Source organism: Lutra lutra, chromosome 13 (assembly GCF_902655055.1).
Source record: "Lutra lutra chromosome 13, mLutLut1.2, whole genome shotgun sequence".
Taxonomy (NCBI): domain Eukaryota; kingdom Metazoa; phylum Chordata; class Mammalia; order Carnivora; family Mustelidae; genus Lutra; species Lutra lutra.
This window is the reverse complement of record NC_062290.1, coordinates 30,849,420-30,861,809: the sequence shown is the minus strand read 5'-3', so window position 1 is coordinate 30,861,809 and position 12,390 is coordinate 30,849,420. Positions and strand designations below refer to the sequence as shown.

General features: G+C 45.0%; 1 protein-coding gene across 1 annotated transcript in view; it reads left to right on the top strand.

Moving 5' to 3' along the window:
- The window catches only part of HSD17B3 (hydroxysteroid 17-beta dehydrogenase 3), a 40,600-nt gene extending 29,997 nt beyond the window's left edge, over positions 1-10,603 (top strand). The window contains exons 6-11 of the mRNA XM_047701129.1: positions 436-471; positions 3,528-3,562; positions 4,649-4,730; positions 5,353-5,418; positions 6,807-6,956; positions 10,478-10,603. Of these exons, the coding sequence (XP_047557085.1) occupies positions 436-471; positions 3,528-3,562; positions 4,649-4,730; positions 5,353-5,418; positions 6,807-6,956; positions 10,478-10,576 (468 nt within the window). The 3' untranslated portion in view covers positions 10,577-10,603. The remainder of the gene's footprint in view (positions 1-435; positions 472-3,527; positions 3,563-4,648; positions 4,731-5,352; positions 5,419-6,806; positions 6,957-10,477) is intronic.
- Positions 10,604-12,390: the final 1,787 nt, after the last annotated feature.

Sequence of the window (12,390 nt, the reverse complement as noted above, 5' to 3'; positions counted from 1 at the left end):
GGGTGATTCCAGTAGTTTCTCTCTCTGGCATCTTGTAGGCCAGAACCTCTACTTTATATGACTGTTCACCTTTCTATTCTCTGTGTTATTGTCTTTTGGGCCCACATAGGCTAACCTTGCTTCCTCCATGTTTTCCTTTGAAATACCATGTTTTGAAGGAAAATCCCCCAATTTTGAAGGAATTAATTTGCTTCTATTCAAGATCACATTCTTCTAGAATCCCAGGGGCTATCAGATGTTTACCCGTTGCTGGGGGCACTGCGCAAACACACACTTGGGCCCACTTTGTCCCCTGCTTCTGAGATCAGACGAGATCGGGTACATTCAGGATGGTATGGCTATAGACCACTTTGTCCACTTCTTAAGCACTGACTGCTTCTCAAGAGAATTTCTCCAATCCTCTGGCTAATTCGTGCTTGTGATTATTTATTACAGAATGTCATCCATTGTAACATCACCTCAGTAGTGAAGGTAAGTAGCCAATATATGTGCAAAATGCCTTAAGATTGTAGTAGCTGTTGAAATCTGGCAACTTGGTAGAATTTTTTTCTTCCCTGCAGATGACTTTGACATTGAACTGCACTTGATTGAGAAGCCAGTAGTGGTCTTTTAATTACCTTACTCTGTTTTCATCAAGAAAATACAGTGATAAATTTATTCTCCAGAGTATCTGGATCTTATTTTTGCTTCCAGTTTTGTCACATGTCGCAACATACCAGGCTTGATGACACTGAAAGTTATTCAGGATAACAAGGCAACTTGAAAAAAAACAAATACATTCCTCTGGTTTCAGTCTTTGTTAGTAATGGAAAGCTCACTCGGTTTGGAAAAATGACAGAAGGCCTGGTTTGGATTTTCTGGACTTTTGATGTTCAATAAATATTTGTTGAAGGGAAACTCAAGTTTGTGTGTATTCTGATCTCATCTCCACCACTAGTTAGTTGGGCAGTGTTGCTGTGTAACTCCCTTGAGTTTCAGGTTCTTCATCTGCTATTGAAAGAGTGTTGAATTTTTTTTTAAAAAAGATTTTATTTATTTATTTGACAGAGAGACAGTGAGAAAGGGAACTTAAGCAGGGGGAGAGGGAGGGGGAGAAACAGGCTTCTTGCTGAGGATGGAGCCCAATGCGGGGCTCCATCCATAGGACCCTGGGATCAGGACCTGAGCCAAAGGCAGACGTTTAACGACTGAGCTACCCAGGCATCTCGAAAGAGTGTTGGATTAAGGGATATGTCAGATGCCATTCAGAACTCAGGTTCTTTGATTCGAGTCAAGTGTATCAACATTTATAGGTATGATTATTACAAAAGGGTTCTATATTGTGCCTTTGAATGAATAAGACAAAGGCACCCCCTCTGGGCAGACAATTTGGAAAAAGGTGCTGCTTAGGATAAATGAGGCTTTTGGGTGAACACAATGTTTCCCTTTCCTTTGAATGGGGAGAGACATTCCAACTGCCTGTGAGTGAACCCTGAGCTTTCAGCTTAAGTGACTCCCACAGCTGGACACCTTGTTCAGTATACAAAATTCACAACTGTGCATGGCTGTCCTTGTGACCACTCTGATTCACAGTAGTGAATCAGGTATGATCCCTGGTGTGGTGGTGCTGGGACCCCAGTTAGGGAGCAGTAGGTCTCATTTTTGTAGCTTGGCCTGGCAGAAGAGGGCTGGTTTCCCAAAGGAAAACAGGATGCTATCAAAACAAGGAGGGAGATGGGTGCTGAACAAACCAGGTAAATTATTTTTAGGTGGGTAAGTTGAATTGATCGTTGGTCATTCTTCTGTAAGAATATTGGTATTGTATAGTTTCCTGCTCAGCTTTTATTGGTGCATACATTCTTTTTATGCTGAGCAATCGATAGTTTTTTAAAACCCCAGTTGATCTAATAATAAGTTTTATACGTCCAACTGTTGTCTGCTGCCTTACCACTGAAAAATTTCCTGTTATTTTACGCATTGATCTTTCCGGCTTGATCCATTTGGTCACAGGGTTTCCCAAATGTATTTGACAACCCTCTGACCCTTTAGCAGAGAATTGCTTTGACTTGTTAAAAAATTTTTTTATATATATATTGGTAGGCACAAATTTCCTTAAATAGTGAAGAAGACTAATTGAAGATTAGCTTTCTAAGTACATCATGCCTCAGCTGGCCATGCTGGTTGGAACCATGACTAGTATCTCTTAGTTACCCCAAAGGAGCCATCTGGAAATAGTAGAGTTCTCTGTCAAGGGCCGAGATGCAGGAATGAGTTTGTGGGCAAAGGGAAGTTTGGGTAAGAGAATAAATTTTGGAAGCTTTGAGACAGAGAGAGACACACAAAGTCCAATGTTATCTCTCTGTTGGGCTCATTTGTCAGATAAGACTAGGGAATTCAATTGGGAGGTTTTGAGGAAATGCTGGTGCTGTCCAACCACGCTCCCATAGTGCCCTTCATGAGGTGGGCAGAACCAAGGGAAGGTAACGGCAGGGTCTACTCCTTATGCTTCTTCCCCTCCCTCTAAACCCAGTATTTCAGGAGGTAGACTCTTGCCAGTCCATCCCCCACTGCTGCTCCAAGGCAGTGGAAACATTATCTGGAGGTCCCCAGGTTTGGGCTTAAGGGCCTGGTCCATGATATAGGGGCAATGGCGGGGACAGAGCCCACTTTAAGGCACTCCTGCAGGACCCCCAGACAACACAGAAAAATAGGTAAAATTTATCTTCTGGTCTTTAGCCTCCTTTATTTTTCTGCCCTCCCCATGTGTTTGGATCCTTTCTCCTCAAACCTGCTCCTAAGACAAGGCCTGATGCTGCTCACTTGTCCTTTTGAGAACATTTTGCTCTGTGCATTTGCCTCTTCCTTAATTCTTCAAAGGGGTGCTTTGTAATTATGAATGAAATGCTCTCTTAATGGGCTATTTAAGTTCCAGAATTGGTCGGGAAGACGTCTTCTGGGGCCAGCAAGTTGGGACAGGGAAAGCACTTCTCCACACTGCTGTCATTCCAACAGATAGACAGACATGGTCTGTCTACGGAGCTATTTCACAGACCGCCTGCAAGCTGCTTATGTGGCTGCGGTTGGATTGAAATGTCTAGCCCGTGCCTTGTATGTGTATTGTTCATGGACACTGGGTAGACTTCCTGATGTCCCCCCACTTGAAACTCATGGGTGAGGTTTATGATGGCCAACCCGCTTATACCTGTCTCCCAGAATGAAGAGTATCTGGGGAACCTCAGTGGTGATCTCATGGCCAGAAGCCAATTTCCATAATTTTTCACTGCCCTCATTTTCCAGGAAGATGTTCACTTTATGGGGGGAAGAAACCAGAGACCTCTAATAGTTTGCTGTTTGTCTAGATCACCTTTAGTTTTAGTCAGACTCTAGTGTTGTCAGAATTACCTCTGACAAGTGTCAGCAGAATTTCAAGGCCACCTGAGAGATTAAGCTCATTTTCTGGCTTCCTCCAGGACCTGCTTCCCTAAGCCCCACCCACTGGATACTGAGCTCCTTTGTCAGAGGGCTTAACTCTACCCCTTCTCTTATAGATGACACAGCTAATTCTGAAACACATGGAATCAAGGTAAGGTCTTCTTTTGAAAAAGCACAGAATAGCGCAGCCTCCCTGGCCTGGCGGTTAGCTGACTTGGGGACTTGGGATGGGGTTAAGGGGGGTGGGTGGATAGGCTTCATCTGTCTGCGGCTTTAACCAATGGTAAAACTCCATGAAGGACATGGAGATTGCAGGAGAAATTGTAACTTTCTGGACCAGATACACAACAGATACGTGTATTTGAAGGTCAAGTGTAGCATCTACTGGAGAAAGAGAAGAGCCATTTCAGCACACATTTTATTAAAAACATTAACTCATGTTGAACATAAAAGAAACTTCAGAGGTTGGCCTGAGATCAAGGCCATCTCTTGTTATTACTCAAATTTAGTAGTAAAAATCACCACCTATCAGTGTCTCTATTTAGACCACGGTTTTATTATCCTATTACAACACCCCTTAGGGAACTGAATTTTCTCACGTGGTATTCATTAAATGCGAATGGTTGATAGTTTTATCTTCCCTAGAGGAAGAAGGGGCTTAGCCTTATGGTCTAATTTGCAGTTGCTTGGTTTTTCCAGATTGAACTCTTCTATTTGGGGAAGGATTAAAGTTACCAAATTTCAAAAGGATTAAGTAAGGACCCTGGAGACTCATATGAGGGTTCCTGTGTGAGCAGAGGATGGACTATCAAATTCCGCCCAAGACAGGATTCTGCATTTGACATCTGTCCCGGTGTGGGTCATCTTTAGAAGTTAAAAGGGACCTTGAGCTCATGTGGTCACATTTGATAAAGAAGGGTTCCTTGCCCCTTGAGTCATGTCTGATCTGAATTGGTCCTCGGCATTTTGGAGGGGACCTCTGTTGAAGCAGAACCCCTGTTTCCAGTCACCAGCCCTTGATGTCAACTGACTGCTGAGTCATTGCTTGGTGTCGTGATCCAGGTCGTGGGGAAGCGCCACTCACAGTTCTGGGGAGCAGAACTTGTCTTGCACGTGGAAGCCTAGAGAGGATGGACTTTTCCAGTGAAATCACAGGAGCCCCTTTGCTTTCTCTTTCTCTTGTGGTATGGGCCATCAGGCAAAAGATCATTCAGAACTTTACTTCTTTGTGTTTTAGGCAGAAAGGCCTTATCTTGAACATTTCTTCCGGGGTGGCCCTCTTTCCCTGGCCTCTCTACTCCATGTATTCAGCTTCCAAGGTGAGTGACAACACGTGGCCCAAGCTTCCTTCTCCTTCTTTCTGTTGTTTCTCCCACTTGGCATTTTCCTCTGATCATCTGGCAAGCTGATGGACAGATTGTCCAGGGCCCGTCACCAGATGTTTGGGTGCAGATTAGAAAAAGGCACAATCCCTGGGCTGATGGAACCCTGCAGCAATACAGTGGGACAGGGGCAGGCCCCGTGGGACTCCAGGCCCCACTTGTCTCCTTGTCCTGGAGCCCTGCTCTCTCGCTGCCAGCAAGTAACACCGGAGATTTCCTCTGTCCTAGGGGCCTGGCCAGATGTCTCTATGCCCTAGCCCTAAAAACAAACCCTCAGAGGAGAGGATGTTCCCAGGCCAGGAGACAAGGGAGAGCTCTCCCTGGGTAGGGTCACCTGTATGCCGTGGCCCTTGGCGTGTATTGATCCCAAAATGTATGTTCCTGTTCATCAAGGGAGCTTTGCCCAGGCCAAGAAACAAAGTCCTAACTCCCATCAGACAAAATGCTGCATTTTAAGGTCAAGTAAGTAGGCTCCCTGCAGTGCCCTTTGAAAGCTGAGTAAGTTGCCTCCATGACAAAGCAGGCTCTCCCCTTAGGTGTGTTCTCCTTCTTGCTCCAGGCTTTTGTGTGCACATTTTCCAAGGCACTGCAAGCAGAATATAAAAGGAAAGGAGTCATCATCCAGGTGAGGTCCACCGCTCTGGGTCCTTGGCACAGGAACTGTGGTGCCCCAGGGAGCTGGGGTCTCCGCCTCCTGCAGGTCTGGCTGGGCAGACATGGCCGGGAGGGAGTGCCTGGAGGACACCCCAGGAGTTCCTGGGACCATCACAGGGGCAACTGAGCCACGCTTGTGCTGCCTGCTGCTGTCCTCACCCATGCCCTGGAGAAGGAACTGGGGCAGGGTGAGTGGGCCCTGCCCCAGGACAGAAATTGGGGTCTTGTCTAACCACCCTTTACTCGCTGACCCAGGTACAGGAGAAAGGCTTAGGTGGGAGGAATTGTGGAGAAGAAACAAAAGAAAACTGAGCAATTGATCCGAGTGGGAACGAGGCAGTGGGTAGAGGTTGGGGGTACTTTGGGAGCTGGTCATCTGTGATGGGCCACGAAGACCCCACACAGTGGTTCTTGAGCAGCTGGGGAAGAGGTACTTGGCTTCCTCTTTCACCTGGCAAGGCCCATGGTCATCGTGGAGATGACCTTGTCCCAACTGTCAGCCGGGCTGGGTTGTCACAGCCATTGGTAGTCTCAAGGTGTCAGTGACATGCATGGGCTTGGTTCGGCAGCATCGTTAGAGCGAAGTGCTTTCTGGAACCTGGAGTAAACAATTTGCAGACATTTTTTGTTCCTGTTTGGGAAGAAGTTTTATGATCTACTATTGGGAATGAAAAAGGCACACTCACAGCTAAATCTTTAAAATGATGGCTGTACATACTGATGGTGTCGGCTCTGCAGGCCGCAGTGTGTAACTGCTTATTTTTCTTAGCACAACAGGAAAGATGATCAGGAATGTGTCACTCCTGGCTCCTCACTGAAGTGTGAAAGTGGGAATCCAAAGAGATTTAAATGGCTCCAGCTTTGGCTGTATGTATTAGAAAGAAGCTTCTCGCTTAAAGTTGCCAGATAAAATACAGGACGTCCAGTTCCATTTGAATTTCAGACAATAACTTTTTTTTTTTTTTTTTTTTTTTTTAGTATCAGTATATCCCATGCAATACTTGGGACATATTATACTGAAGTTTTTTTCCCTTGATTATCTGGATTTCACTTTTAACTGTCCTGCATTTTTATTGTTAGTCTGGCCACCGTGTTCTAAGAGAGCATTCATGTCCTCAGTCATCCTGTGTACATTTGAACCAGCTGACGTTCTGCATTAGTGATAAACCAGAAACCAGTTTTTCTGATTCACAGCTCTGTGCCAGTTCTCTGCCTTTCCAGTGCTCTGTTGTCAGCAGAGATCCTGTGACTCCTTGTGGAAGAGCAGAGCTGGAAAACAAAGGGAGAGTTAGATGAGAGGTTCACTTCTCATGGGTAGACTGATGGCTCCTGTGTTATGGCCTTTATTCCCCATTGTAGGTGCTGACCCCATACGCTGTTTCAACCCCAATGACGAAGCATCTACACACCAACATGGTAACCAAGACTGCTGATGAGTTTGTTCAAGAATCACTGAATTATGTCACTATTGGAGACGAAACCTGTGGCTGCCTCACCCACGAACTCTTGGTAACTGAGGGCTTCTTTCTCGAGGTGCTGGCGGTCCCTGGCAGAGCTCTTCTCTGCTACTGGAGCAGCCAGCCCTGTCCTCTCATGAATTATGTCACGTGAATTATGTCATGTGAATCATGAGAAGGAGCGCGCTGTCAGAGGCCGTTCAGTTAAGCAGTCACATAGTTAGCTAGAAATATGTGGCAATGGGGGAAAGCTGCAGGCCTGAGGGCTCAGCCCAGAGACAATCCCCAGATGGACAGATATCACCCTTGGCTCACCCTCACCTCTTTCCTCAGAAAGGAAGGCGGCTTCCTGAGCTCTCGGGAAGGGCAGACCAAAGACCCAGGGAACTTCCCTGGGTGGAGCTGGGGCTGGGTGCTGTGGGTCTTCTCTGGTTCCCTGTGTTGAGAAATGTTTTAATACCTGGCTCTCCAGGAAAAAACCCCAAACACTTTGATTTGTAGGGTTTGCTGATTTCCATGGTTTAAATACTCCCCTCATGCGTGATTGGAAGCTCCCATTGTGTTGTCACTGCCCCTGAATTTAGACATGTGCATAGTTGGTTCCTGAGAGCAAGTACAAGCTGGTTCTAGCACAACACAGACTCCGTCGAATCTGGAAGTAAGATTCGGTGGCATAGGCTCGAGGAGTTCTTGGCATCCCTGGGCTTCTTTTAGAAGCAGCCACAGGCATGAAACAAAGGTAGACTTGACTTTTGTGCGCTGATACACAAACACAGTCAGGATGGTTCTGTTTCCAGTGTCACCAAAAATTTCTAGACATATTTACTTTCCCTTCATATGTCAACTTTCTCCTCGGCCTCATGGGCCTTTCTGTCATGGGAATTAGGTTTCTCCCCTCTCTCTTTCTCTCTCAGGTGCTAGAAGGAATACACAAAATCTTCCCAAGCATTCAGTTACCCCCTGAGACTTCTGGTGACCCTACAAGAAACACTGAGTTGTCTTGGAGGATCACTTGCTATTTTTACTGTAGAACCTTAACAATGTGCAGAATCACCAACTTAACACACACTACAAAGGAGACATGCAGAAAGAACGTAAGATCTTGATTTTGCCTGTTGCTGATCTGGTCTTTCTCCAGGTTACTACTTGCCGCATGGCAGGAAAACAAATTATTGGGAAGTCCATTGAGTTTTAATTGAGTTTGATCTAGGAATCTAAACTGGATGTTGAGGAAACGTGCTTTTTGTCCATTAGTTAAAGCATTGAGCCTTTCTGGGAGCATGCCTTTCTCCTGTTCTCTCACTAAGATGATATGGGGGGAAAACTGTTCACGATCTCCTGCTGGTCCTTAAGTGTGGTTGTTGCTCCACATCTACCTGGTGCTCGTGCACCTGTGCTCTGGGACCAATGACCCTTTCTATCCATTTGACTTGGCCAGTGAACTCCGAGGTACTGAGGACTTCAGAGCCCTGAATCTCTGCTACTTCCCCCATGTAGCCACAGGCCCATGCGCCATCTGGATCTTTGGTTCATAAAGGCCCTTTTGCTCTCTCTGCTGTATCAGCATCAACATGGACTTGACTGATGCTGGAAAGCGAAATGTCAGCTCCTCTCTTGCCACACTGAGATAATGTTCTGGGGTTGCACTCCCAAAGAATGGGGGCAATATTCTCCTTTGCCCTCAGTGCTCCCCTAACTTATTTGTCACATGTTCATATTCTTCACCTGAATTCCCTGGGCCCTCCACCCAGCCTAGGCCCACATATAGAAGGACGCACATCCTCTAGGATGTTGATGTCGTAAATGGAACCCATCAGCATTTAGAAAATGTTTTCTTGAGACCATAGCCCATCTTGCAAGGTTATCGTCTTGCTCCACAAAGCAATTCTGGATGTCGAAAGTTGGAAAAAATTTTTGCCTTTTCTCTTTTGATTTCTTATGTGTCAAATTAAATCTCTTGTGGCAAATGGATGCCAAGAACAGATGAGGCAAGAGGGTGTTTGTGCCTACTGAAGCAAAAGAGAAACAAAAGAGAACACACAAGTCATTAAAGCCATTAAGGCCAATTTGAAGTTTGCTGGAATTTAGAAAAATCATAGAATCTGAAGTTTGAGCAATCAGATAGAATTGGCTGGTAAACAAGCAAAACTTCTATTACAAAAAAGGCAAAACAAAGAGAGCATGCTCTTTACTCCCGGGGAGTTTTAGAACAGCAACTGGGCCTGGAACGGAGCCTCTGATGTAGAGTCCTTGTGGTTCTTGGGGTTACTGCTCTTAATCCTCCTAATCATCTTCTAAGACAGGTCATTTGGTTCCTGTTTTACAGTTGAGGAAACTGAAAAATCAGAGCTAGATCAGATGCCCAAGGCCACTTGCCTGGTAATGGTGAAGCTAGGGTTTAAGTCCCCATTTGTCCAATGCCATGCTTTTCCTGGTTTCTTCCACACCATCCTTCTAGGTTGGGAGGAGGTAGATAACAATGGAGACGGAAGAAGGGAACTTCTACAACATTTTTTAGGGCCCTGGAATTTTAATTTATTTTCTTTATGGCTGACTTCACTATGTCAAAACATTTAGCTTAAGGCTAATGAAAGGGCTTGATTTTGCTGTGATATTAAAAAGCTCTAAAGGGGAGAAAAATGAAGTTCCTAAGGAAAAAGTTGTATTCACTCATTGACTTGGCTAGTGGATGAAGGGTTCTATTTGTTCCCCCAGAAGCCATCTTTGGTCCCTTGCTTTGAAATATCTCAATGAGCACAATAGTCTGAGAATCTGAGCTGTCTGAAGAATGGGAACACTCCCCGGAAAGGTCACATTTCCCTCTGGTTGAAATCCTGTTGTTCGGTGGGGAGTGGGTAGGCCAAGGAATGTTGGAGGCACAGGATTACACCATGGACAAACTGATTATTTCCAGGGCCCAGACGGACGTCTTGCAGGACATGGATATGGTTTGAAGGCAAGAGGTCTTCCAATGCCTATGCCTACTGCCTGATGTGTGCATCCAACTAAGCCTTCCTGCCTTGACTTGAGGCTCCCCTCTATGATTCCCCCCAACTCTGCTGTGCTAAACAAACATTCAATGTTGGTGATTTATACTTTGCTGTGTCTGGCTTTTGTTCATGGACTCATCAACGCATTTGTGTATCTGCCTACTATGACTCAGGCATGGTGCCAGGTGGTAAAAGCATTTCTGATTGTTTTCTGGAATCTCATTTTAGTAGAACCTTGGTAGAAAGAACACAAAGACACTGGGAGACTGAGCGCTAGGACGAGGAAGTGAGCTTGAAAAGGAGGAGAAAGGCGGGTAGGGTGTTAATGCGAGACAGAGTTCTCTTAATTTAGATTTCCTCAGGGCTGGTTCTACAAGTGACCGTTTTGGTTTCTGAGAAAACTTGTTTGCTGAGAAAGGGTCATAAGACCTTGAAATTTTAGCACAGGCGTAAAAGATTTTGCGATTTAAGTTCAGGAGTCAGAAAAATATTTTTAAAAGATGATGAATATACACTGAGATGTTTCCTTCTAACATGCTTGCTTGTCTTTCACCCCCAATATCCATGTTTTTGTCTATTGAAGCGGAGCTTCCTGAGCCTGGTCCCGTCATGGGTTTTGTACAGCAGTGCATTCCAGAAGAAATACATGGAGTACCTCAAGCACAATTCCAACATCAAATAGTCCAAGTGAGCTGACATGCCAGCACCACACCCCTGAAGCTGGAGAGGCTGTCATAAATACAGTCCCCAAATACAACTGTTTTGTGTTTTTCTTTTTTGTTGTTGTTGTTGGTTTTTTTGGTGTGTATTTCTTTCTTTCTTTCTTTCTTTTTTTTTTTTTTTTTGCCATTTTACTTGGGCCTAGAGATCTTTGGGAAAGCGGTGGTGTAAACACATGTTTTGTGCAATAGGATTTTCAGGCTTTGTGTGTGACAAGATGAAGGTGTCTATAGGAGAAACTGGAAGAATGTCTATGTGGGATTATAATACAAATATGGTGAGAAGAAGGCCTTCGATATCATGAATATTGAGAACAATTATACATGAGGCTCCTTTTCTAGCTATGACAAAGAATGTTAAAAGTTACTAACTTTACCAAGACTGCTATAGTTTGGAGCACTAAAACAGGGCTCCTCAGAGACCCGGGAAGCTCTAGGGGAAGGTGTGGGGGCAACAGCTACATCAGGCCAGTTTCTAAGGCCTCCCATTTCAACGAATGCAGAACCAGCTTTCTCTAGTTTATTTCTATTTGAGGTTCTATGTCAGAGTGTGTTCGTGGAAATAAAACAGAAAACTGTACATTGATAAAAATGGCTGAAAAGCCATTGCTCCCGTGCAGGAGTTGATATCTGCAAAAATAAGATTTTTTTTTAGGTCTCTCTGTTTTGGGGTACTGGGTGGAGGGCTTCCCTTGTCAACACAGAGAGGGTGGTGTGTTGGGGAGACTACTAGCCTTCAGCTCTGGAGGGAGTCGGAGAAGGAGCATGTGTTTTGGCTGGCCTTGGTCAGTCTACCATGGGCTTCCCCCAAGATATCGCCATGCTCTAGGCACTGCAGGTGCTTGGTGGCACTCATCTTTTCTGAGATCATTGGCATTTATGGTGTGAGAGAAGAATTTATGTACTGCTGCCCTAGTTATACAAGGAGTCGGGAGATTTGGCTGGAGTTTATGGAGCATTTTGATGTTTGGAGGGAAGCACAGGGTAGATAGAACATTTAAAACCTCGTAAGCTTGGAAAATCATGGGCTGAAATGAAACCTGCTCTGGGGAAAAGACTGGGAAAAATTCATTCTAAGGTATGGGTATCTACTTAAATTATCTCAGTTATGAGTAACAATAACTACAGTACAGAATGTTTTTATGGTACCCATTGGTATTGGTTATTTACCCGTTGTCCTCTGTCCTAAGCCCCCGAATTTCATACTCTTGATTGTTGATGTTGGGCTGGGAAATTTCCAACGCTTATGCCAGCTAGCTTTGTGTTCGATTCTCCCCATGGTAGTCAAATTTGGGAGCATAAAAGAAGGCGAGGGCTGAGGGAAACTCCTTCCTGTTTGTGTTCTTGTTACCATGCCTCTGCGGAGGGGATGGCATTAGCCAGACTCAGCACCTACATGGAAGCTGGACTTTAGCACTAGTCCCACAGTGCCCCCTTTAGGGAACTGAGCATTAAAACCATACAGAGGCTTCCCCTTGGAACACGCAGTTGCTAAAAACCCCACCTCCTCTGCTGGTTCTACCAGCCCTGCTGTTACTGGTAACTGAATTACTAAGTATCCATCCTCTTTTTGTTCTTTCAGCCTTCTGCTGCGTTGTTACCAATTACTTCTACTAAATCCCTTCTCTGTGAAATACTCAGTGTGCTTTATCCTGACTGAGACTACACTTAGCTGATCACCTTGCCTGATCTGGGATGCAGACTAGATGGGTGGATTTTTTTTTTTTTTTTTTTTTTGGATAATGAAGAATCAGAAACTCTTTATCAATCAGGGTCC